Here is a 25444-nt window from a genome sequence, read left to right on the forward strand (position 1 = left end):
TTTCCTGATATCATCTCATTTCTTTAATCTCTAAAAGTTTCCTGAAAGTATTAACTCCATTTCCTGATTTCGATAAGCTCCCGAAGCTTCCAGAAAATAGCAACTGGATTTCCCCAGCAGAGTAAAAAGTCGAATGCGGCTTGAATGTATTTATATATAATCACTCGTTTATTTTCTAACGTTTTTTTTTTATCTCAATTTGCTTTTTCCCCTCTGCTCAAAATGTCGCTTGTCATTTTACTTGGTAATCATTCGTTATCATTTATGTTTATCTCTTCTGTTTTTTTTTTGTTTTTTTTTTGCATTTTTTGTTGTTTTTGGTTTTGTTTTTTCGCTTGGATAGGGTGTAAAAAGTTTTGAAATGTTCTTAATAGGATCAAGACATACTTATTACCAGCTAATTAATGCTCATTTTGCATATTTTCTTCTTTATCAATTCGATTTTTTGTGGTGTTTTATTTTGTTTGTTTGTTTGTTGTTGTTGTTTTGTTAGGTATTTGTTGCAAGTTAACATTAACGTTTGTTTTTTTTTTTTGGGAGAGGTTTTCCGTTCGTCATTGTTTTCTGTGGAAGTATTATCAATGTATCTTACAAACAGTTAAGAATAGAAATGATAATTTTCGCTATGGATGTGTTTGAAGGGTGTCAAGGGAGGAGGAGAGAGGAGGGTGAAGGGTGAAGGGAGATTGGAGATGGGGGAAATTCAGTTTCGTTTTCAGTTAACGTTAATGTCAGCTTTATGGAACGCTAACGCTATAGTTATAGTTATACAATTACATATTTATATATGTGTGTGTTTGTGTTTTATATATGTACAATATATTAAAGTATACATATATATTTATTATTATATTTATTTATATCATTTACATACAAAAAAAAAAAACACACGAGCTGATGTCGAACGACGATTTTGCGCCCAGAGCAGCTGCTGCTTAGGAAAAGTTAATAAAGTATTAACAAAATCATAATATGCAACTAAATTATAGTTATCATTAATAATAATTATTCTTTTTATGAATACAATTATAATGTTCTTGTTGTTTATTTTGCGGCTTTCATTTCTTTTTGGGGGATCCTTTGGCGTCTAGGACAGGAACTCCCCAAATTGTTTATTTTGAGCCAATTGAAAATTGAAAAATTACATTTAATGAATATTGCCTTAAGCATTCGTTTGACCAGAATTTTCACATGACAGAATTGAATATAGTTTTGTTTTTTTTTGTGGTATTCTTCTTATTTTCTTGTTGTTGCTCTTGTCGAATTAACAAATACACAAACAGAATACATTTATAACAATTTAAAAAAGATGGATTCTTTATATAAAAAATAATAATAATAATAATAATCAAATATAACTAGCAATAACTTATTGAAGACGCAAGGGTCAAGCGGATAAACACACAAACAAAAATAGCAAAAACAGAACAAAACAAAAAGGGAGGAAAAACAATTATTAAATTATACATACATAAGGTTTATAAATTTGTTATTTAAGTTTACGCGCTCCACCTCTTGCCATTGTTGTTGTTGTTGTTGTTTTTGTGGTATTTGTTTTTGGTTGCTTTGCTTTTTGTTGTTGTTGTTGTTGTTATAGTTTTCGTCTCTAATTAAGCATAAATTATTTATAGTGTATATGTGTGTGTCGGTGTGTGTGTGTGTGTGTATGTGTTTCCTTTGTAATTTGTTTTATATAGTTGCGGTTGTTGTTGTTGTTGTTTTGTGTTTATCCTATTTTAGTTTTCGTTTAAAATAATAAATACATACATACATATACATTACATTACAATTACATCATTACATCATATCCATAGTACAAAATATAAAATTTAACATCACATTGGTTGACATTCTTTTGTTGGTTGGTTGGTTGCTTCGCTTTACAATCATTCATTCATCTATTCATTCCTCCATCATCCTCATCCTCAACATCTTTCTTTCCTTGTCATCATTTAACTTTTAACTTTTCTCTCTTTTTTTTTTTTGTGGGTTGGTTGGTTTCGTTTCTCTTTTTTGTTTGTTTGTTTGTTTTAATTTAATTAATTTGTTTCAATTGATTTGTGTGTGTTTTCTTTGTTTTGGGATAGCATCAACAGTCGGTAGGTCAAAACGATCGATTCCTCGATCCAAAACTCGGGTTGTCGCAGCCTCTCTTCTCTACTTCTCTCTCTCTCTCTCTGTCTCTCGAAATCCATCTCTCTCTCTCTCTTTCATACCCGTTTCCTTCTGTTTCTCATTTCTCATAGAAATGTTATTGGCCTCTCCTTGCGCTAGCCTGCAATAGTATAAAAACGTTCATTTCAATCAATTGTCTCAGATTCATTCACAACCACAGCTGTCTATAGTTAGATCAGTTCACGTGCACACACACACACACACATATATATATATATATATATGTCTATATAGTCCAGCTGTGATTATGGTTTAACTGAACGCGCATCTACGCACAGTCCACTTGAGCTTTAAACGAGACTTAACGAGCACACGCTCAATACAAATGCAATATGCACAAGTGTGTCAAATGGCACCAAATACTATATACATATATATAGATAGATAGATTTACATATATACTGCTTAATTGTTATGCATTTAGTTTTTATCATTCGAACCATTTCCATTCGCATTTCTATTACCTAATAAGATTGTTACTAATCTCCTGGATGCTCGGGACATGAGCGATTCACCTCAAACCAACGATCGATGCAGCTAGAATAACAATTATATTGATTATAGTAGTGCATACATTTATGGTAGATGATATGCGTAGCTCACCTTTTGTGGTAGATGCAGAGACATGGCAATCGAGCAATTGTATCACCTGGACTCAAGTCTTCAAGACAAATGACGCATTCGCCCTTGGCGTCCATCAAAGTGTCCTCTGTGAGATAGATAATTCAATTAAATTTGATATAATTCGATATGTGTAAACAATATGAAATGTTATCGTTACCGTTATAGGAGAGTCGTGGTTTCGTTAGGCACATAACTAAATGGCATTCAATATCGTCTGGCAAAACGAACTTATTACACACGGGACACTTGATGCCTGCGTTGAACAGAAATGTTTGTATTCAAATTGAATCGAATATTGAAAGTTGTTTATTACCATTAAAGGACCAAATGTGCGATGGAAGCGATGTCGCTGTGTAAACACGTCCAATGCCATTCGCCGATGTTGTGGACGAGGCGAGCGTGATGCTCTCAATGATGTTGGCGCCCGTCATAGACATGTCCTAAAAGCAACAGAGATTGTGATGGATATGGATCAGATGTGAATATGGGAATATGGAACACTTACGCGTATGGAGTGATTGAGTGCCTGACGCTGCATCAGACTTTGTGTGGTCGCCAGCGATCGGTTGTTGTTGCCAGCCGCCGGGAAACTGGAATTGGAATTCGCTGACACCGAAACTGAGACGGCGGGATGTGTGTGCGGATACGTTGTTGATCCCTGTTGCTGTTGCTGCTGCAGCAATTGTTGTTGCTGCTGCTGCTGCTGTTGATGCTGCTGCTGCTGCTGTTGGATGTCTGGCACTGAGCTGAGACTGCGAGCACGTTGCCTGTCTATGGACGTGGAGTTCTGCTGATTGTTGTGCTGCTGCTGTTGTTGCTGCAGCTGCAACTGCTGCTGCTGCTGCTGTTGCTGATGGTGATACACTTGGAGGCCGGGCAATGTGCGCAGCAGATTAAAGCCTTGACCGGCATCGCCGACACCGCGGTTGCCAACCGCAGCTCCTCCACCTGTTGTCGCCGATGTGTCCGCTGTTGCAGCAGCCAGCGATGCTGCTGTCGTGTGTGTGGCACCCGTTGAGCTGCTGGAGAATGTTCGGGAGCGTGGGCTCTGCTGGCCGCTGGTCGCAGGTGTGCTTGCCTTTTGACCCATAGAGTTTGAATCTCTTTCTCACACGGCCTCTGCCCCTCTCCTCTCTGGCCCTTGCGGTTCACTGATCTTTGATTAATTAATGATTGCACTTTGTTCTTCTTCTTCTTCTTCTTATTGTCTGTTGTCTTCAGTTGCTGCTGCTGTTATTGGTGTTGCTGTTGTTGCGTTGCCACCACTCTTCGGTTATTTGTTCAATCACGTCGCGGACTTGTCTGTTTGTTTGTCTCTGTTTCGTCTCCTTTTGCTTGCTTGGTTTGTTGTCTGTCTCTCACTTCGTTTTGTAGCCAAATACGTATATTTGCTTTATGCTTTCTTATTACGCCTTGTTCTTGTTCTTCTTCTTGTTGTTGTTCTTTGTTCGCTCGTGCGTGCGTGTGTGTGTGTGTGCGAGTGTTGTGTATGTGTATGTGCGTTCACATTTAAGGAAACAAAACAAATGACAGGCAAGCAGCAAGCAGCAGACAACAATAGCAAACAAAGTTGGTGTTACGAATTGGGGGAGGTGCAAAAGGAAGTGGAAATGGAAGTGGTGGAGGAGGCGGAGGCGGTGGCGGAGGCGGGGGAGGGTCGACGGGTCAGCAGCAGTAGCGGCGACGGGCGGCGTTGATAAATGCGGTGTATAGATAAGTTTGAGAGTGTTTGTGTGCCTTGTGCCTTTGCCTCTGTGCTGCTGATGACGATGACGACGACGATGGTGATGATGATGATAGTGATGTTTTTGTTGCTGCTGCTGATGATGGTGATGATTGTTCTATGTGTGAATGTGCGAACACGCGTATGTATGTGTGTGTGTGTGTGTGTGTGTAAGCGGGTGCCAAAAGTGCGCGGAGCGTTTGGGGGACAGAGAGAGAGAGAGAAAGAGAGGGCGTTAATCGGACGGTCGGTCGGTCGTCGGTGTCGGGTTGTTGTTGGTGTTGGTTTCGTCGTCGTTGCCGTTGTCGGTGCGTAGTTTATTATTATACCGAAAGCCAAAATAGTTGTGGACTATAACTATGCTTAATCCGCTTGATTACCACTCGCAATTTAAATGAATCTTTCCGTTTTGCTCTATTTTATTTTTAACATCTCCTCCGTTTTCGTTTTATGTGTACTCTTTGCTTTGCTTTTTTGACCACCACAATTTATTGGCCGACCACCACAAAATCACAAGTTTATCGCAATTGTGTTGGGGGTGTTGCAAAATGCCAAAATGCTGATACATCGATACACTGTCTGCAAAGTCGATTGGTGTGCAAAGTCGACTCGATAACCCATGACGTGCATATCAAGCTCAATAGTATGAGCATGGATGGTAATAGTTGTTGACAAAACAAAGAACAAGTCCAAAATTCACCTGTCGCTCTCACAAGTTAAATTTATTATTATAAACAAAAAATTTACAGTGCAGTGCAACGTGTTTGCTTTAAAAAAAGCTGCGTAAACAATAAGAGTGCCGAGTGGCAGCTGGTGAACATCGATATCCAGATATCGAAGAAGATATCGATACGATATGCGTAGATGCTGCCAACAAGCTACAAAATAATAAAAAGAAAAAGAGATTACTCTTTAATTATGTGTTTGTGTTTGTAAAAGAACAGCGCATTTATTTGCAAGACAAGCAAGGAAGCAAGCAAGCGGCATGAGTTGGTTTGAAAAAGCTCGCACCGTTTTAATTGAGGCGCTCGATATTCAGGATGATGACAGCAAGGCAACAGCAACAACACCAACAGCGGATAGCAACGTTGCTAGTGGTGCAGGGGGAGGCGGTGGCTCCTCTGGCAGCGGGAGCAACAACAACAGTGCAGCGTCAACCACAGCTGCAGCGTCAACAGCAGCAGCAACGACGACCGCAGCATCGTCATCGATGGCTACGTCAGCCATCGAGGGAGCAACGTTCTATGATAATCCGCATGCCAACGAGATGGTAACAATTCCGCCCAGAGCGAGTGCCAGCGATGCCACCACAGACACTTTGTATGCCAATAAAAAACGCCAGTCTGCCACATCAGATTCCGTTGATCTGTTGTCATCGCCATCGCCCACCACGCCCTCGTCGCAAAGTGTTGGTGGCTGTATGCGAAACTCGGAATCGTCACTGGAGCTGATCACAGCGCCGAGTACAGCCAGCGAAATGGAGCTGCAAATGTCACCGGACACGGAGCCCTCGCTGCCTGACAGCATTGTGATCATAGCCAGCAATGAGACGTCGTCCGACAATGCGGAAGAGGATGATGAAGATGATGATGGACAGGCTATTAACTTGGAACAGGACGATCATTCGTTACATCTAAATGGCAAGTGACCATGGCTTTTGGTTTTTTACAACAAGGCAGTCATAATTCCTACTCTCTTTGCAGATTCTACAAAGACCATGAAAGCGCTGGCCTTTAGCGATACGCAGACGGCTGCCAACGTGTCGGGATCAGGTGCTGGCGCCGATTCGGACTCCACGCAAAGCTTCGAGGACATACAGCTGCAGCTGAGCCATAAGAGTCCGCAGCCAGCGGCAAGCATCAGCAGCAAAGCGACAGAAATGGTGGATCAAAGCTATTCGTCGACGTCATCAGATATTGAGATCATCTCGAATCCCAACGGCGGCGATTCAAGCACGAACAGCACCACAACACGCACCAGTCCGCAAAAGTTCAAGGAGCTGTGCGGCGCGATGAAGCAACCGCAGGCGCTTCATGCGTTGCACGCTCATCCAGGTGTCAAAGGCAAGGGGCATCATCGCGAACCGTCGGAGATCTCGCTGCTGTCCGAGTCGGATTCGCAGTCGGAGCTGGACAAGCTGGTGCATCGCATTAGCGAACTCAATCAGGTGATTGAGGCACGCGAACAGCGTCTACTTCAATCGGAGCGACAAAATGCCGAGCTGCTCGAGCGCAATCAGCAGCTTTGCGCCCACGTGGAGGCGGCGAAGCACAGCGCCGAGAGCACGGAAGCCAATGAGGCGGTGCAACGGCTGTCGGCGCTCGAGAAGAAGTTCCAGGGTAGCATAAGGGAACGCGATGCATTGCGCATACAGATCAAGAGCCTGAAGGACGAGCTGCTCAACAAGATACCCAGAGATGAGCTGACCGAGTGCAATGAGATGATTGCGGGCCTGCAGTCAGAGGGCGAGAAGCTGTCCAAGGAGATATTGCAGCAGTCGAACATCATCAAGAAGCTGCGTGCCAAAGAGAAGACATCGGACACGCTGCTCAAGAAGAACGGCGAACAGATCTCGTTGCTGTCGAGCGAATCGGAGCGTTTGAAGAAGTCGCTGGCCGCCAAAGAGGAGATGGAACGCAGCCAAATCGAGGCTGTCAATCGGATGACAAACGAGAAGCGACGCGTCGACGAAGAAAATGCCGAGTGTCGCAGTCGCAACGAGGATTTGCAATCGAAGCTGGCGGCGCTGCAGGCAAGCTTCGATGGCGTCAAGGGCGATTTGCAGCAGCGTCAGCGACACGAACAGCATCAGATACAGGCCGAGAATCAGGAGTATGTGCAGCAGCTGAGCGACATGCGCGAGAAGTTGCGTTTGACCGAGCACAACATGGCCAAGCGGGAGCAGCAGCTGCGCGAGGAGAATCGTGAGCTGTTGCGACGCTTGGAGGCCGCCGAGTCGCGTGCCGAATCGAGCACCCAAGAGCTGAGTGTGTCCACAACGCCGTTAATACGGCAGATTGAATCGCTGCAAAAGACGCTAAACCAACGCAACGCCAGTTGGAGCAAAGATGAGCAGCAGCTGCTGCAGAAGCTGGAGGATTCGCAGGCACAGTTGCGTTCCTTGCAGCAGCTGGAATCTGTGCAGCACGAGAAGCAGGAGCTGTTGCGCACACGTTGCGCCCTGCTCGAGGAGAAGCTGGCCAATGCGCTGATGCAATCGGAGAGCGCCAAGATAACGCTGCGTCAGCAGGAACTCGACGCCAGTCTCAAGGAGAGCGACTACCAGAGGTGAGAGAGAGTAGAGGAAATAAATGTTATTCCGATTCGTAATTGTTCCACTTTGCAGTCAAGTGGCCGCATTGCAGGAGCAGCTGCAACAGCGCCAACAGAAGCTCGACACACTGTTGGAGCAGTGCCAGCAGCTGGAGTCGGAATCGGAGCTGCAGCGCAAACAGCAGCTGCAGCATCAGCAGCGTGCCTTCCAGCCCAACAGCGAGCTGACCGTGGAGGCGGTTAAAGCCAGCAGCGAGCTGGCCGAGAGTCGCTGCCTGAAGCAGCAGCAACAGCAGCTGCATGCTTCACCTCCACTCAGCCTGGTCGATGACAGCGGCTCCACGGAGGAGGCGCTGGGCGGCATTATCGATTGGCAGGGCGTAAGCCAAACAGTTGCATTTATATACGAACCATGTTGTTAACTTTGTGCTGTCTTATTTTTAGGATGACCTGGAGTGCGCCTCGAATAGTGGACGGCAGCCGTCGGGAATGATACAGGGTGTGCATCTGAGCTTCTTGGCCGGCAATACCACAACGCTGGAGCATCTGCAGGCGCTGCTGAAGCAACGCGATGGCGAGCTCACGCATCTGCAGTGGGAATTGTCGCGTCTGCAGGCGGAGCGCGGTGTGCTCGATGGCGAGATCTCTAACCTAACCATCGAATTGGAAACGGTTCGTCTATCAACCTATATTATGATGCAAGTTTAATCCCAAACTCTTCGTTGCAGCTGAAGGAACGCGTCGTCAGTTATGAGGCCATGGAGAAGGGCTACGAGGATCTGCAGCATCGCTACGATGCCTTGCTGCAAATGTATGGCGAGAAGGTGGAACGTACCGAGGAATTGGAGTTGGATCTGGTCGAGCTGAAGCAGGCGTATAAGCTTCAAATCGATGAGCTACTCGCGGCGCCGCCACCAAATCTACAGCGGACTCCCAAGCACCTCTGATTGCCATCGTTGCCATGTCGGAGACGCAACTAACAAGCATTGAATTGTATTTGTTTCTGGCTAAACAGTTGTCTGTGTCTTCTCTCTTCATTCCTTTGCTTAATCAGATCACACACAAACACACATTTTCCAGTAAAATTTCCCTGCCTCTCTGTACGTCCTCGCTCCCCTATGAATTATCCATGTTTAATCGTCATACACAAAACATCCAAGTAACTATTATTTGCGTGTTGAAATTTCTAGTTATATTATGCATATATTGATCGATTGTGATAATTTTATTTATACTTATAAATTAAAACCAAAAAACAAAAAAACGATATATAAAAATGAAAAAAAAACAAAACAACTATAGAAAAATCGCGAATTGATATTGTAAAAACAGAAATGAAATGAAAATTGTTTGCGGTACAAGGTCAACGTAATATCGATATAGTCAAAATAGTATATAACTCACAATGTCGGATATTAAAATTAGTGACGATAAAAAAGTTGTTAAAATGTGCTATCAGATATGATCGAAAGTCTTGCTTGATCTTTGCTAATTAAGAGAAGAAGAAGAGAAGCCTATATCGCTGGAATTGGAAATATAAGTGGACCTCTGAAAGAAAATATTTTGTTAACATACATAAATAATTCAAGTGAAAAACACATCAATTATAAATAATTTATTTTAAACGAAAAAATATATACCAAATAAAACTAAACACATTAAAAATGAATATAAAAATATAAAAGAAATTACAAATACAATATGAACATTAATTCGATCTGCGATATTGTTCTCCATAGCAGCGCCCTCTTGCGGCAGCAATTGATACCTGATTTGCTGAGCTGCTCTAACTCACGCACTCAAGATCGTCCGATCAGCTGAATTTGTGTTTCGCTTGAGAATCGATCGTAAAATAAAAGCAAAAAGTGGGAAAAATCCCACTGTGTAAGTCTTACATTTCTTTAATACAGCCCATTTCATTTGGTCTAACATTATGCTACTAAACACGCTTACTAAATAGGGTAAAATTGTGTAGGTAAAATACTTTCATTTGGAGGTAATTACTGTTATGGCACCCATTCCAATTCCCAAGATGCTTCCCGCTTCTGTTGCTCCAGCTTCTCGGCCATGAGAATTTCTTTGGCTGCTTCGATCAGAGGAAAGACAGGTTTGCCACTGCTCTTTGGGTTGTAGCCACAGGTGTTGCTCAGATCGTCCGAGTTGAGCGAGAAGATCATCAGACCGCCCACCTTAAGTGATTTGATAAAGTTGACTTTACACACGAAGCTCGACTTGCTCTCATAGGAGATCCATTCACCCAATGAGCTCAAATAAGGCGAGCAGGTGTCGTTGTCGAAGGTGTAGATGGGCTTTAAGTAGCCATCGGCACAGGCGCAAGTCTCCGAAAGCGTGGTGAAGCCCAGCTGACCACATTTGCCATAACCCGATGCTGGAGCACCGATGCGAGTGTTGAACGGATTCACCAAACTGCGGAGGAGACGAAGAGAGACGATGAAGTAGTTGCTGGATAAAAGATTTCAATGCTTACGTGAAGGAGTGTCCGTAGGTGGGCAGCCCAATGACTAGACGATGCGGTTCGAGACCATTTTTGAGCCACCAATGCGCCGTGTAGTTGATGTTGAAGGTGCCCATGATGGACTTCTCCTGGGGACGTGCAGCGAGTGGTGCATTCAGTCCAGTGAATGGCATATCATCGCGATAGAAATGAAAATCGTATGTCATCAGGTTTACATAGTCCACATAGAGATTAATCTCCCGGATGTCGTAGGCATAGAAGGCGATCCCCTCAGGCGCTGCGACCGCCAAGCTCAGCAGATTATCATCTCGCTTCTCACGTGTCCACTCCATGCGTATCTCGTGCAGCAGCTGGCTGAAGTGGATGCGTTCATTGGCATAGGCACTGGGGAATTCCCAGTCCAGATCGATGCCATCGAGGCTGCGATACTTTTGCATGATCGCCTTGAGGGAGCGTAGAAATTGCTTGCGTTGTGCATGGTTGCCCACCATCACGGCAAACTGATGTCCGCTATCAGCACCGCCAATCCACAGCAGCAGCTTCACATGCGGATTAGCAGCCTTATAGAGATGCGTCTCATTTTGAAGCACTTGCTCCAAACGTGGCGACAAAGTCACTGTGCAATTGTTGAGCTCGGCAGCGCCAATGTTGATGTGTGTGCAGAGATCGCCGGGCACATCGAGCAGACTTAGCTGGATGCGATCAGAAGCGGAGTAATAACAAACCAGGCGTTGTTCTTCCTGTTGCTGTTCGCTTTGTTGATGCTGGCGTCGCTGCTGATTAATCGTGAGTAAACAAAGAGGAAACATGATAAAGCAAATGAGCAACACACAGGCGATTATAAATCTGCAACGCTGCTTTCGGTGATCCAGTTGTCTACTGCTGTTGCAGTTGATATTTTCGTTTTGCAGTAACTCATCCTGCAGTTGAAAGTAGTTAAACATTGTTATTTATTTTTGTTTGTTATTGTCGTTTGATAACAATAACGACGCAGTTCGCGTGACCAGAAGTCGAATTTCAAAATATACCATCTAACTGGTGTTGGACAATAACCGCGGACTCATCGATATCTTTTGTTACTCTATACATCGATAGCAAAAAGTAATCTCCACTTTCTGTTGTATTTTTTTTTTTTTGGTATATTTGCTGACACTTGAAAATCATTCTTCTCGTACTGAAAATTGCAAAATTGTACAAATAACTTTTGTAATTGCTTAAAATAATATGGTAGATGGACACTTTCCTTTTCAGTTAAACAATATACTGGGAGCAAAAATTCATCGATTGGCATTCATATCGAATTGCGAAAAAATATTGTCCAAAATAATCGATGCATTAGTAAGTGGCGTGTCATCGATGTTTTAACCACCTCTATCGCATGTGCATATGCGTATTTGGTAAAATAAATTGTGTGTCGTTTTTTTTTGCTGTGAAATTTCGACGTAATTTTTTCGCGAATTTGCAAATATTAAAATGCAACTGTTGCGCCTTAACAATAAGTTGCTCGCTGCCGTCGTCTAATACGCATCAAAGGGAATATTTTGCCGTGTGTGAGTGTCAGGCGTCACTGTTTTTGTATAAAATTGCTCATTGTTTGTGTGCGTGTGTTTGCGAGAGTATGCGTATGTGTTTATGTGTCTGAATCTGTTGTGTTGCCCTCGTTGTTGTTGTTCTTGTCGCCTCATATGCCGTGCAAAACAAAACACACCCAAATGACTGATCAGCCATGTACATATATGTGAATATATAGGAAGGTGCTTGCAACTATTGCAGCAATACTATTCATTGATGAACCGGCGAAATGTAGAAATTGTCAGTTTGATAATCTTGTCTTCGTTTTCCCGTTTCCCCAACTATTTCATTTTTGGCATATTCACACGCCCATTTTTGCATAGCGTGTGTGTGTACGAGAGTGTGTGTATGTGTGTGTGCTGTTGTATGAGTCACTAGATAAATATTATTCTGCCCACATTACAAAAAATTGCCGGTTCGACTTTGGCACCTTGCAGTTTATTTAGTTTTGCGCTTATCTGTCCCTCCCCTTCCCCCTTGCCATTCCCTTCCACTCCTTTCCACTCTCACTCACTGTCTGTTGTTGTCTCTGTCTACACATACATTTATATACCGGTTAGAGAACTTGAGCTCGCATTCTTGGGCCTCGTTCAAAATTGTAACTAACCTGCTTTTGATTTTTCTCGGTTATTAATGTTGTCTTTGTTTTTTTTTGGGTTGTCATTGCAGCAGGTTGACGACTACGACGACGACGACAACGACAACGACAACAACGACGACGACGACGAGGAGGCGAAGGTGGACGGGGAGGAGAAGGAGGAGGAGATAGGGAAAGCCACATGAGAACGATGACAAAAGACTACGACTACTTGCTGAAAGTTCTGCTCGTTGGGGACAGCGATGTGGGCAAGCATGAGATACTCTCCAATTTGGAGGATCCATCCACCGAGAGTCCCTTCTGCAATGGCAATGGTAAGTCGCATATTACTCAGACATAATTATATACATATGTATATTATAAATATATTTCATTAATCACAACAGACTGCACATCGCACATACTGCAAACGGTAGCGTATAAAACAACAACGATACTGCTCGAGGGTAAACGGGTCAAGCTACAGATATGGGATACATCCGGCCAGGGGCGTTTCTGCACCATAATACGCTCGTATTCTCGCGGTGCACAGGGCATCATTCTGGTGTACGACATCACAAACAAATGGAGCTTCGATGGCATCGATCGCTGGCTGAAAGAGGTCGAGGAGGTGAGTCTGAGAGTGAATTATAAAATTATTTTTTATATACGTTTCTTAATTGTTTCCCACACACCAATTATTTTTGCAGCATGCACCTGGCATACCGAAGGTGCTGGTGGGGAATCGTCTACACTTGGCGTACAAGCGTCAGGTGGCTGCCAAACAGGCGGAAACGTATGCCTCACGCAACAACATGTCCTGCTTCGAGATATCGCCACTCTGCGACTTCAACATACGCGAATCCTTTTGCGAATTGGCACGCATGGCGCTGCATCGCAATGGCATGGAGCACATCTGGCGCAGCAACAAGGGTAAACCAATATTTGACTTGTCGAAGTGCTTATAGCTGAGTTAGACTTTAGGGAAGCTATGTCAAGCCTCACAATACTGCTGGGATTACCACAAAGCATCAATTTATTTGCACTCCAATAATGAAACATTCACTTCAATGATTCATTTGATTTAAGCATGATGAGATTCTCTCACTTAATTGTAATAATACTAATGTATTTTCGCATTTTGTGTTTTACAGTGCTGTCGCTGCAGGAGCTCTGCTGTCGAACGATTGTGCGCCGGACAAGCGTTTATGCCATTGATTCGTTGCACCTGCCGCCCTCTGTGAAATCGACCCTCAAGTCATATGCGCTGACAACGTCACAGTGCTACAACTCTTTAACGCAAAACTCAAAGAGTCGGAATCGCTGCAAGACGCCCACAAGCAACAGTCGCAACAGTTGTGCGATCGCGTGATTGCCGGCTTGTAGGCGGTCAATCGAGGACAACGTTTCTTGTGGAACCAGCCTACGCCTAAATTTAATACCTACTTTACTTATTTAATCTTAAGCCAACACACACACCCACACACTCACCACTCAAACACACATCAAAACTAGAGCGCGAGTATTTCCAAAAACAAAACAAAACAAAGAAATTCGAAATTCGAAATTTTGTCATCAGCATTACAATATTTATTAACTTGAATGGTTATATTTTTTTTACATCCTAAAAGCAAAGAGATAAGAGAAGAAACTAAAGTGTAATTGCTAAACACACATCTACGATACATATACGCTATACATAAAAACATAAACATAATATATATATATTTTTTTTAACATTTAACATGATCACTACATTTACAATCGCATTACTATAATGTTGTTAATATTATTATATTATTATTATTATATTTGTATAACTCTAATATTTAATACGCTGATATACTTATACGAGGTATTCTTATTTTTTTTATTATTTTATTTTATTTTTTTTTTATTATACATTGTCATCTCTTTATTTTGTTTATTCCTTCTTTCTTTTTATTTCTATGAATTTGTTTGTTAACAATCAAGGAATATTCATAAAACAAAAAATGTAATTAAATGCGAACGATTTGATAAGTTGATACTAATAATAATAATTATGATACCGATACTGATACTGATACTGGATACTGATCGTGATGATGATGATGATGATAAAACATGGAAAACAACTAAAACTAAACTGTATACATGCTGTCTTTGTCTTTGTCTTGCCATCCAACTGTCTCGTTCTATTTCAGTACCTAAAAAAAGTGAAAGCTATATGTAGAAATAGAGGGATTATATACATGGAATTATGGAACCCGTGTTATATGACCAGCCAAACGAGAGTTGCTATTAATCAAAAAAGCCCATTTCAACACAGTTTGACTTTGTGAAATCAACCGAAAGTGGACAGATTCCGGATGCAGATTTCTAAGCGAAAGAGATTCATTTGAGGTAAGCGTTGAATATTAATAATATACGCTTGTGTATTTCAGATCAAAGTGGCAGAGGAAGCGATTATGGTTCTGCCCGTTTCCTAGTTCTTTGCTCATCTTCGGGTTAACTGATGGCTGATTTACTCTTAAGGTAAATAAATTGATTAATTCCTTATTGATTGCATTTTATAATGTCATTCCTTCTATGTTGTAGGCTATTTCCTTTGTTATCTGTTGACTGTCGTCTATTATCCTGCTCCGCAAAATCTAGCATATGGTAAGCTTATTAATTATTAATTAAAATAGTTTCAACTTCTGACAAACTTTTATTTTTGCTATAGATTGTGCGCTTCCATGACTATTCAAGGCTTTTTCTTCCCGAAATCCTTATGACATTGAAACTTCTTGCGCCCTTGGAACAAAAGAACAATTATTTAAGGCTTTTTCTTCTATAAATTCTGATTGCATTGGAACTTCCTGCGTCCTGCGTCCTGCGAACATCCGAAAAACTATTCAAAGCTCTTCTCTGTAACCTGAAGGCATTAAAACTTCCTGCGTCCTTGGAACATCCGAAGAACTATTAAAGCCTCTTTCTTTTCTACATTCTGATGGAATATTATTTATTTTACATTCTCTATGCATATATAAACTAAAGCTACAGACGAATGAATGGTCATAGCTTCTTACAATACTACTAGACATATCCTAGATATATGAGCTTAAGATAATCCTTAAGAGAATGTAATTGATAAATTGTGCAATGAAAGCGGTCATTCAAAACCTCCAAGAATGGCCGAAAAGTGCCACGTCAGCAGATGAAATACCAGGCGAACAGAAACCAGCAGCAAGCAGAAATCCAGCATGTAAAGTCATGAAGATTTAAATAAAAGAATTAAAGATGATTTTAACAGAGCCCCAAAGTATGCTACACAAAATTTAACATTCTTTTGGCGCCTATTTAAAATTTAGCTGAATGTTAATTTCTGCATTTCTGCTTGTTGCTGGTCTCTGTTGGCCTGGTATTTCACCCGCTGACGTGGCACTTTTAGACCGCTCGTGGAGTTTTTGAATACCACCACTTAAAGCAGCCGCGAATGGCTCAAAAAGTGTCAAGTCAGCAGGTGAAATACCAGGCGAACATAAATCAGCAGCAAGCAGATGTACAGAAATTTTCTTGATTATTTAGTAGCGCCATCTATCGTGTGATCTCGCAATGACTGATGTTAATTAATAGAGCCCTAAAGTATGCTTCAAAAAATTAAATGCTATTTTATTTTTTACATTTTGCTATATATCTCGGCCATATCCTGTCGGATTTCCAAAGGATATATATTGCTATGATCGTTAGGGCAAACTGAATCGATTGGCATCAAAAAAATATAGGTTCATCTAAGGATACGAAAAAAGGAGACTAAAACACAAATTTAAGGATATCTCAGAAACTACAAGGACGATTAGGATGTCCTTAAGCCAGTTGATAGATGTGATTAATATAACTCATTTGACACAGGACCCGTTAGGATATGCAAGGACATTGCCGAGTTATTACCTATTTTCTCTATATAAAAAAGTCCTAATAACTCGGAAACCAAAAGGACATTCAAGGATCAAAATGCATATTCGTCTTCTGCAGAATAAGGACTATTCGTATGCCGAAGGACATCTCGATCGTCCTTTAAATAGCTGAGTTACATGTAAGTTTTGAATTTCTTGGTAATTTTTGCATGTTAATTCAAATTGTCGTTGCGAGATCTCACGATAGATGGCGCTACTAAATATTCAAGAAAATTTCTGTACATCTGCTTGCTGCTGATTTATGTTCGCCTGGTATTTCACCTGCTGACATAGCACTTTTTGAGCCATTCGCGGCTGCTTTAAGTGGGTGGTACTCAAAACCTCCACGAGCTGTCTAAAAGTGCCACGTCAGCGGGTGAAATACCAGGCCAACAGAGACCAGCAACAAGCAGAAATGTAGAAAGTAACATTAAGCTAAATTGGCGCCAATAGAATGTCAAATTTTGTGTAGCATACTATGGGGCTCTGTTAAAAAATCGTCTTATTTAATTCTGTTATTTAAATCGTCATGCTGGATTTCGGCTTGCTGCTGGTTTCTGTTCGCCTGGTATTTCACCTGATGACTTGGCACTTTTTAGCCGTTAGTGGCGGGAGCTTCCAGAGAATGTTGTTGAGCGGAATCTTAGCCGCAATTCTATTTCACTCAAAATAGTCTAAATAAAAAAGAATTCGTTCGTTGTTTTTTTTTATTTATTTAAGATATGCATTTTTGAAAAACAGTTTGTAGATATATGCAATGTTATTAGGACTCTTACATCTGATACAACTGATATGCTTAAGAATGAACATTACCACTTATTTTATGAAGTGCATAGGAAACATTTGATGCATCTCAAAATTTAGCTAAATAGAAAACATAAATATTTTAATGAATATCTTAAATATATATAGCAACTTTGACTTATTAAACATAGCTAGCTATTAAATTAAAATGTGTTACAGTATCTGAAGGTTACATTCCAGAAGGCCAAGGAGAAGATATAATAGTGCTGCATCTGTAAAAGAAGTATAATAATAAAAAATACATACATTAGAGGTTTCATTGGCTATAAACAGTATAAAGATATTTTTACCAAGTCACAGTTTGATTTCCACTATATAACAAATTCAGTAAATTCTTTCCTTTTAGCTAGATCAATCAGTTCTTCAAGCTCCATCGACGGTTTCAGTTTAGTTCACTCAACTTGGGTTAATTGGGGTCCAAATATGAGACAACGAGCGTTTAGCGCAGTTTTGCTAATTAATTATCGCATTAAATTATGAATGGATCTTGAGTGTGAATGTTGTTGTGCATGTTTCCCACATTTGCTGATTGATTGAGTCAATGAAAACGCAATTAGATATTGTGATGTTATTTAAATTAATATGCTATATATGTAGGAAATGTTGTTAATTGGATTTTTTTTCTTTTTAGCTGACGCAGTTTCAGTTTCGTTTTTTAATACCTATTTAAAACATAAATTTGCAAACAACTTTTACACAATCGAAGATCGCGTTGGTCAATCCACAAAACTAGAAAAGACGACGACAACAACAACAATAACAGATCACAGCGAGAGCTCCAATATAAAAAATATAACAATAAAAAAGTAGATGCAAAAAAAAAACAAAATGTTACAAAGCTATTCGATGTGTGTTTATTGCTTTCGGGGGTTTTTTTGTTGTTGCTTATTTGGCAGCAACATTTCTTTTTGGAGATTAAAACATATACATAAATTGTTAGCCGCATTTTAATGCAAATGCTAATGAGCTAACAAGCTTTTAGAATGTGCTGAAAAAGCTCGCAAAAACTGTCAAAGGGATCATTACTTGAATGAGGTCATAGAAAGCTTTACGGATCAGGTCAGGTCAGGAGTTGTGACCCAACTAGACTTTGACTCGCAACTCCGATTGCGACTTCTATGGCGACGACCTCAATCTGCTCAACGGGTTTCGCGCCTAATTTAAATTTTTAACTCATTTATTCGGTACACCCACTGTTCTCTTTGCTCCCCCCCTTCCAGTTGCCTAAGTTCGGACATTCATCTCCGCTTGGGGGCTTGCGGATCGTCGATCGCTTGCTTGATCGCTTGACCGTTCGATCGATGACGAAAGCAAACGCGAATGACGAACACGAAGGCAAAGGCGAAAGCCAACAACAAAATGCTCAGTGTTTAAGGGGGCATTGGGCAAGGCCCCTGAAGACCTTAACCGAAACCGAAACCTAAGCGAACCGAAGAGCGCTGCATAATCATGCGCGAGCTTAAGCGGGCTTATAAAAGCGAGCGGTCGCATCGAGTTGGTCATCAGTTGCCTCAGCGGTTTCGTTCTTCAGCTACGTGAAGTTCCAAAGATTTCGTCCCCCCCAAGCAAGAAACTTCCAGCAATGAAGGTGAGTTCGTTGTCCGTTGGAAACTCTCTTTTCCCTGAGCTAATTCCTTAACTCCTCTTCATCTCTGGAACAGATCTTTGTCTGTCTGTTTGCTGCACTTGTTGCCACCAGCTCGGCTGGCATCATTAGCGGTGGCGGCGGCGGCGGAGGAGGAGGAGGCGGCGGTGGTTATAGTTATGGCATCGGTTCTGGCGGCGGAGGCGGTGGCCACACCGAAGTGCGCACTGTTAAGGTTATCCATGAGGGTACCGCTCAGATTGGCGGCGGCGGCTTTGGCGGTGGACACGGCGGTCATGGTGGACATGGCGGACATGGTCATGGTGGCCACCAGGAGGTCAAGACCATCAAAGTCATCCACCAGGAGGCACCGGCTGCCTATCACGGACACGGTCACGGACATGGCGGTGGTCATGGACACGGCTTCAGCAACGGCGGTCACCAGGAGGTGAAGACCATCAAGGTTATCCACCAGGAGGCTCCTGCTGCTCACGGATATGCTCATGGCGGCGGTCATGGCGGCAGTCACGGTGGACACGGCGGTTTCGGTGGTCACCAGGAGGTCAAGACTGTCAAGGTCATCCACGAAGAAGGACACGCTCTTGGCGGCGGCGGCGGTTACGCTGGTGGCTTCTCCCATGGCGGTGGCTACTCCCATGGCGGTGGTTTCTCTCACGGTGGTGGACACGGCGGTGCTCACCAGGAAGTCAAGACCATCAAAGTGATCCATGAGGAAGGTCATGCTCTTGGCGGCGGTGGAGGCGCTGGCGGTTACTCTGGTGGCTTCTCCCATGGCGGTGGACACGACTTTGGCCATGGCGGACACCAGGAGATCAAGACAGTCAAGGTAATCCATGAGGAGGGTCATGCTCTGGGCGGCGGCGGCGGTTATGCTGGTGGCTTCTCCCACGGCGGCGGTTTTTCCCATGGCGGCGGTCATGGTGGTCATCAGGAAGTCAAGACCGTGAAGGTGATTCATGAGGAAGGACACGCCTTGGGCGGCGACGGTGGCTACACTGGAGGTTTCTCCCATGGCGGTGGTTTCTCTCACGGTGGTGGACACGGCGGCGCTCACCAGGAAGTCAAGACCATCAAGGTCATCCATGAGGAGGGTCATGCTCTTGGAGGCGGCGGCGGCTACGCTGGAGGTTTCTCCCACGGCGGCGGTTTCTCCCATGGCGGTGGTCATCAGGAGGTGAAGACCGTCAAGGTCATCCACGAGGAGGCTGCTCCAGCTCCCATTGCCGTGCACAACGAATACCTGCCTCCAGTTGTGTCCGCTCCAGCTCCCGGATACTTGCCTCCATCGGGTGCCTGGAAGTAAATGCCTTTCCAAGGCGTTGTTGCCCTGTGATGAACTGTGTCATAACTGTCACCTCTTCCCCTTTGTTGAATAGTTTTAAGAGTAATTACATCATTTTTTTTTGTCCTCATAATTCCCATTAGTCGTCTAAGCTCAACACTATTTTTTTTCTGTTGAAAATATAATATAAAATTTACCAAAAACTTATGATTTATCATTATTTTTGATGTGGAGATCAATTTGGGCTGAGAAGATTTTTAAAACTTTGCCATTGCTTGGGGTTGTCTAACATAATCTTACTTATTGGTATACATAACCTCAAATTATATATTTTGGGTAAAATTGACTAGGAGCTGGATTTTATCATGTATTTAATGGTAATAACTTATTATTAGGATTAAATATGAGAAATATGTTCATGTTTTGTGACTTGTCTTGTTGCTTAAGGTTGCTCAACATAACCTTACTTATTGGCATACACAACCTCAAATAATATATTTTGGTTAATACTTACTAGAAGCTGGATTTTATCAAGTTATCAATTTATGAATGGTAATAACTTATAATTAACAGTAAATATGAGAGAGAGATTCATGTTTTGTGACTTGTCTTGTTGCTTAAGGTTGCTCAACATAACCTTACTTATTGGCATACACAACCTCAAATAATATAGTTTGGTTAATACTTACTAGAAGCTGGATTTTATCAAGTTATTAATGGTAATAACTTGTTATTAAGAATAGATATGAGAAATAAGTTCATGTCTTGTTGCTTAAGGTTACTTAACATAACCTTAATTATTAGTATACATAACCTCAATTAATATAATTTGGTTAATACTGACTGGATGCAGTATTTCTTCAAACAAATTTTTAATGCTGTAGCTGATTATTAAGAATAATTACTGGAAATAAATTGCTTAAGGTTGTTCAACATAACCTTACTTATTTGCAGACATAACCTTAAATAACTTAATAGTGTGCATTACATACATATATCAAACTGCGTCCCTTAGACAAGTTATATGTATTGCAGAAATTTTTAAACTTTAAAATGTAATTTTTTTTTCATTATCATCATAAAGTAATCTTTTCTTACCTACATGAAAACACAAAATCAGTCGATTATCATTATTATCATAAAGTTATCTGTTTTTACCTAAATGATATATTATAACTGATAAAAGAAAATACAAATTAGTCGATTAGTCTAACTGATTCATGTCATATCTCGAAAGTTGATCGCTTTAAGAGCCATCACTCATTTATCTGGCAAATTGATCACTTAAAGATTCACCACTCGAATGTTAAGTAATCGATTCATAATCTCTCTAACCGTTTCGATATTACAAAAGATAATAATGCCATGTCTAGCACATGACTAATGACGCATGTCTGCGCACAGAAGCCGCTTAGACCAATCAAATAACGATAAATTCGCTCGCAGTCGGAGCATTTGAATTAGTTTCCCACATTTTCAGCATAATTAATTAATGATGTGCATCGACCACCGCTGATTAAAGATGCATGTTTATCTTACGCTTCATTATGGATTATCATTAATGGCATGTTTTTCTTTTCGTTTTGCATTTTCCACCCACTTTCGATTTCCATCGATTAAGGTTATGTAAATTGGTATTTTTGTTTTTCTTCTTTTTTTTGTATTTGATTCATTTGTTTGTGTGTGTGTGTGTGTGTATGCTAAGTGCCTGTGTTGTGTGTGAGTGTGTGAGTTGACAGTTAAAATGTAAATGTATAAAAAAAAATAAATTAAAATAACGTAAATTAAAACTGAGCTTCACTGATAGCTGCGCCAATCTTGTCTGCCGCCAAACACGCGTCGCTGCTGCTGCTGCTGCGTCGTCGTCGGCGTCGTCGCCGACTGCAGCTGCGATAACGATAACGATTGTTGTTGCGACTGCTCCAGGCTGTTGCTGCTGAGATACTGATGCAGGGGCAGCGGCCGCGGCGACGACGACGTCAGCGTCAACGGCGGCCGTGCTGTCGGTCGCCATTTTGAGGGACGCCAAGGCGTGGCCAATTCCGCCTCCTGCAATCGATGATTGCTGCTCTGCGGCGCCGCATCCAGATGCTGATCAATGTGACTCATCTCGTTGTGCACACGCAGATTGAGCAGCAGCTCGCCATCGTCATCGATCAGATTGTACATCTGGACACCCGCACCCGCCCCCCCTGCATTCGCCTTGGCTCGCTCCAAGCGCACCTGTTGCTTCACCTTCGGCTTGGATGGCTTCTGCTTTGGCTTGGACTTGCGATAGAGCTGTTGTTGAGGCGATGGAAGCAAGCGAGAGGCGCGATCCTGAGCCTGCAGTTGACGGAGTATGCCCAGCGGCAGCAGCAGATCCGATTCGAAGGGCAGAAAGCCGCTGGCGCGCACCTTGATGATGTTGCGACGTAGCAGCTGCTGTGGTTGCCCCAACGCCAACAGCATGCACAACACTAAGAGCAACTGCATCATAATCCTCATGCACTTGGCCACAGCATCTTCACTCGAATTCAAAACACTTTTCAATTCAATTTGCCACTTGTTGCAGTCACCATCAAAAAAATTGTTTAACGAGGTGTACAAAAAAAAACAACTAACAAATTCTTTTCAAGTTCCTGAGGCTTATGGAGCTGTCGCTGTCGTGGAGCAGCTCATTCTAGGCCCGTATTGCACCAACTGACTTTGGCCGAGCGACGCACTCTGCCACAGACCGACTTGGCCGAGAGCAGAGCGCACACACACACACATACACACACACATGGACAGGTGGAGACGCCACACACACAGCGCGGTTACAAATGAATTAATTAGAGAAAATTTCGACGCACGCTTTTCGAAATGATCCGCTGCACAGTGGTTCCAACTGCTTGAAACGGTACTTTTTAGATGCACAATAAGATATCATACAAATAATACCAAGAGTATAATATATGTTGTATACTATACTTCGTACTAAATTGAAAATCAAAAAATACTATATATAAATATATATACTAAATAAATAGTACATATAGTATATGCTATATATATACTATTACTTACATTTCAGCCTCATAATAAGATATATAAAAATAATACTAAATATTATATATAGTATATATTATGTCACATGTGTATATTGAAAGCAATAGAATAGAATTTATATTTCAACTTTTGCTAAACTTTACTTGTAATAATACTACCGTAAAATAATAATTTGGGATTTATATATTTATAGTTTGTAGGCTATATATATTCCAAATATAGAATATGGAATCTATATTTCTAGTATTGAGAAAACTTCAATACAATAATAAATTAAAATAAATTATAAATAAATAGAACTTTGAAATTCATACATACATTAATATATAGTTTGTATACTGTATTCCAAATAATAAAATGTTATTTATATTTCTACTTTTAAAGAACTTTAAACCTAATAATAAACTATAATTATATTCAATATATAATAATAATATGGAATTATACTAAACTATAAATATATGGTTTGTATAATAATACGAATGTGTGTACGTACATAATAATATTCCAAATAATAAAATAGATTTTATGTTTACAAAATTTAGAACACACAATATTTGATAATATAGTCAACATTCATAATATTTTGAATAATATACATAAAATCGAATTTTTTTATGGACTTTAAACTTTTATGCTAAGGATCTTAGCACATTTCTTATCATTTTTTCTGCCACTTGTTTAGATTGTTTTAAAAAATGTTTTAAAAATTATTTCAAATACATTTCAGTTTAAGATATTTAACGAATTCAAGTAAATCATGCTAAAAACTCGCTATAAAGTTCATATTTTTTATAAAACTTTTGTTTTTCCGCTTGATTTTGAATTTGTTTGAATATTTTATCAATATGTATGGGCAATAAAAATGATTTCATTTATGTTATCAAATATTTGTTCATAATTTATGCACTGCCTTTTAAATTGATTTTAAACCATTTTTGATTTATGACTTACGCATTGTGAATTGTAAAGAACTGTGAGTTGTAGCCAAAAATCAGCGTTGACATTTGGCAAAGTAAAAGTAAAAAAAATAAACTGGTAAAGAATAAATTAAGTTTGATATGCATATTATGAATGACCAAAGAATAACATTCACTTTCACGTGTCACAAAATGAGCCGCAGAACTGGAATATTAAATTTAACTGCTTGGAATTTACAACACGCGAGTTGGAATTTACAACGCTTAACACCTAAGCATTGGACCACAGTGCACACTAAACGCTCTGCGCTTTGAAATGAAAATAAAAATATAACTGCGGTGTTTATTGTTGTCTCGTTGCTGTTGTTTGTTTTGTCCGATTGTCCGTTGTTGTTGCTGTTGCCAATGACTGTAACATTTAATTTCTTCTAACTTTTTATGGCCAAGCGTTTGTTTGTTTGTTGGTTAATAAATGATTTATGCTACACTTAACTAGAATAATTCTTTTTAATGCTAATGCGCCCTATCCCCAAACAGTGTTCCACTGCCCCGCTAGCTCACAGTTGTAGTCGGAGCTATTGTTGTTTGCTGGTTTGCTGGAAGTAACCCCGACTCCGACCCCGACCTCGGCATTAAACTGGTTCACAACTAGTTGGGGGTCATTATTGCGGTCATAAATGCTCGCTGCTACTGTCCACATTCACATCCACATCCACAAGCACAGCTCCAACTCCAACTCCGACTTCAATTCCAATTCCAGCTGGGGAGTTGAACCACAGTCGAGAGCCACTCTCGCTGAAAATGGTTAATTGTTAGTGTGTCACTTCGACTGCGACTGTGGCCATTGACCATCTACGAAACAAGTCTCATTAGCATGAAAATGCCGGCTTAACAATAGTTTATGCAAATTGAACAAACGGAACGGAAAAGCGAAAAGCGAAAATGTTGCACAATGAATCGAATTTTCACCACAACAGAGAGAACACACACTCACTACTCCACTTTTGCTCCACTGAACTTCAAAAGTCCAACTCGATCTCCAATTGTGGATCTCACTCAGGTCATTCCCCCTCCTCTCTCTCTCACTCTCTTTGCACTGTCACATAACTTTTCGAGAAACCCATTTCCATTTAAGATTATCATTTCTAACGGCCTCTTCATTCTGTCAGTCTGTCAGCATCTCAGTTAATTGCTTAATTATATGTGTGTCAACACAACAAAAATAACCGTCTGGCTCATATAACTCTTTGTAGGCCCATTCAGAATGTCATTTCAAGCCGGTCTTAATGAGGTTTCACTGCGCCGCTTCAACGACGCTCGCACTCGCTGCGCCTTTATCTTTTAAAAATACTTCATCGAATCGCTTGACTATAAATCATTTAAGTTATCTACAGCAGGCAGCTTTTGGATGTCATCGTAAGTCCTCGTGATCTCTCTTCCACTAAGTCATAGCATTTAACTT

At 41.2% G+C, this 25444-nt stretch overlaps 6 protein-coding genes across 7 annotated transcripts; 3 read left to right on the forward strand and 3 right to left on the reverse strand.

The window, feature by feature from the left end:
• Positions 1-251: 251 nt before the first annotated feature.
• Positions 252-5028, reverse strand: LOC132797208 (E3 ubiquitin-protein ligase znrf2). Its single transcript, XM_060808778.1, has 6 exons — positions 3305-5028; positions 3113-3239; positions 2957-3052; positions 2779-2884; positions 2640-2712; positions 252-2275 (listed from the first exon to the last, which is right to left on the reverse strand). Exons 1-5 carry the CDS (start codon positions 3887-3889, stop codon positions 2655-2657), a joined length of 972 nt encoding a protein of 323 aa, XP_060664761.1. The 5' UTR covers positions 3890-5028; the 3' UTR covers positions 252-2275; positions 2640-2654.
• Positions 5029-5115: 87 nt separating this feature from the next.
• On the forward strand, positions 5116-9441 carry LOC132797206 (TATA element modulatory factor). Its single transcript, XM_060808776.1, has 5 exons — positions 5116-6162; positions 6226-7810; positions 7869-8175; positions 8240-8467; positions 8524-9441. Exons 1-5 carry the CDS (start codon positions 5508-5510, stop codon positions 8740-8742), a joined length of 2994 nt encoding a protein of 997 aa, XP_060664759.1. The 5' UTR covers positions 5116-5507; the 3' UTR covers positions 8743-9441.
• A 72-nt stretch (positions 9442-9513) lies between these two features.
• LOC132797207 (chitinase-3-like protein 2) lies at positions 9514-11312 on the reverse strand. Its single transcript, XM_060808777.1, has 2 exons — positions 10284-11312; positions 9514-10222 (listed from the first exon to the last, which is right to left on the reverse strand). Exons 1-2 carry the CDS (start codon positions 11213-11215, stop codon positions 9802-9804), a joined length of 1353 nt encoding a protein of 450 aa, XP_060664760.1. The 5' UTR covers positions 11216-11312; the 3' UTR covers positions 9514-9801.
• A 316-nt stretch (positions 11313-11628) lies between these two features.
• On the forward strand, positions 11629-14548 carry LOC132797210 (ras-related protein Rab-40C). Of its 2 annotated transcripts, none has more exons than XM_060808780.1 (5): positions 11629-11821; positions 12516-12755; positions 12828-13051; positions 13131-13353; positions 13575-14548. In XM_060808780.1, exons 2-5 carry the CDS (start codon positions 12623-12625, stop codon positions 13790-13792), a joined length of 798 nt encoding a protein of 265 aa, XP_060664763.1. In that variant the 5' UTR covers positions 11629-11821; positions 12516-12622; the 3' UTR covers positions 13793-14548. The 2 variants fall into 2 exon arrangements, with proteins under 2 accessions (XP_060664763.1, XP_060664762.1); XM_060808779.1 differs by having other exon boundaries at positions 11630-11821; positions 12513-12755.
• A 4178-nt stretch (positions 14549-18726) lies between these two features.
• LOC132796733 (uncharacterized) lies at positions 18727-20178 on the forward strand. Its single transcript, XM_060807996.1, has 2 exons — positions 18727-18732; positions 18806-20178. The coding sequence occupies exons 1-2, from the start codon at positions 18727-18729 to the stop codon at positions 20051-20053; spliced, it is 1254 nt and encodes a 417-aa protein (XP_060663979.1). The 3' UTR covers positions 20054-20178.
• Positions 20179-21694: 1516 nt separating this feature from the next.
• On the reverse strand, positions 21695-22614 carry LOC132796807 (uncharacterized). Its single transcript, XM_060808117.1, has one exon. The coding sequence runs from the start codon at positions 22517-22519 to the stop codon at positions 21830-21832; it is 690 nt and encodes a 229-aa protein (XP_060664100.1). The 5' UTR covers positions 22520-22614; the 3' UTR covers positions 21695-21829.
• Between the last annotated feature and the right edge of the window lie 2830 nt (positions 22615-25444).

This window comes from Drosophila nasuta, chromosome X (genome assembly GCF_023558535.2).
Source record: "Drosophila nasuta strain 15112-1781.00 chromosome X, ASM2355853v1, whole genome shotgun sequence".
Taxonomy (NCBI): domain Eukaryota; kingdom Metazoa; phylum Arthropoda; class Insecta; order Diptera; family Drosophilidae; genus Drosophila; species Drosophila nasuta.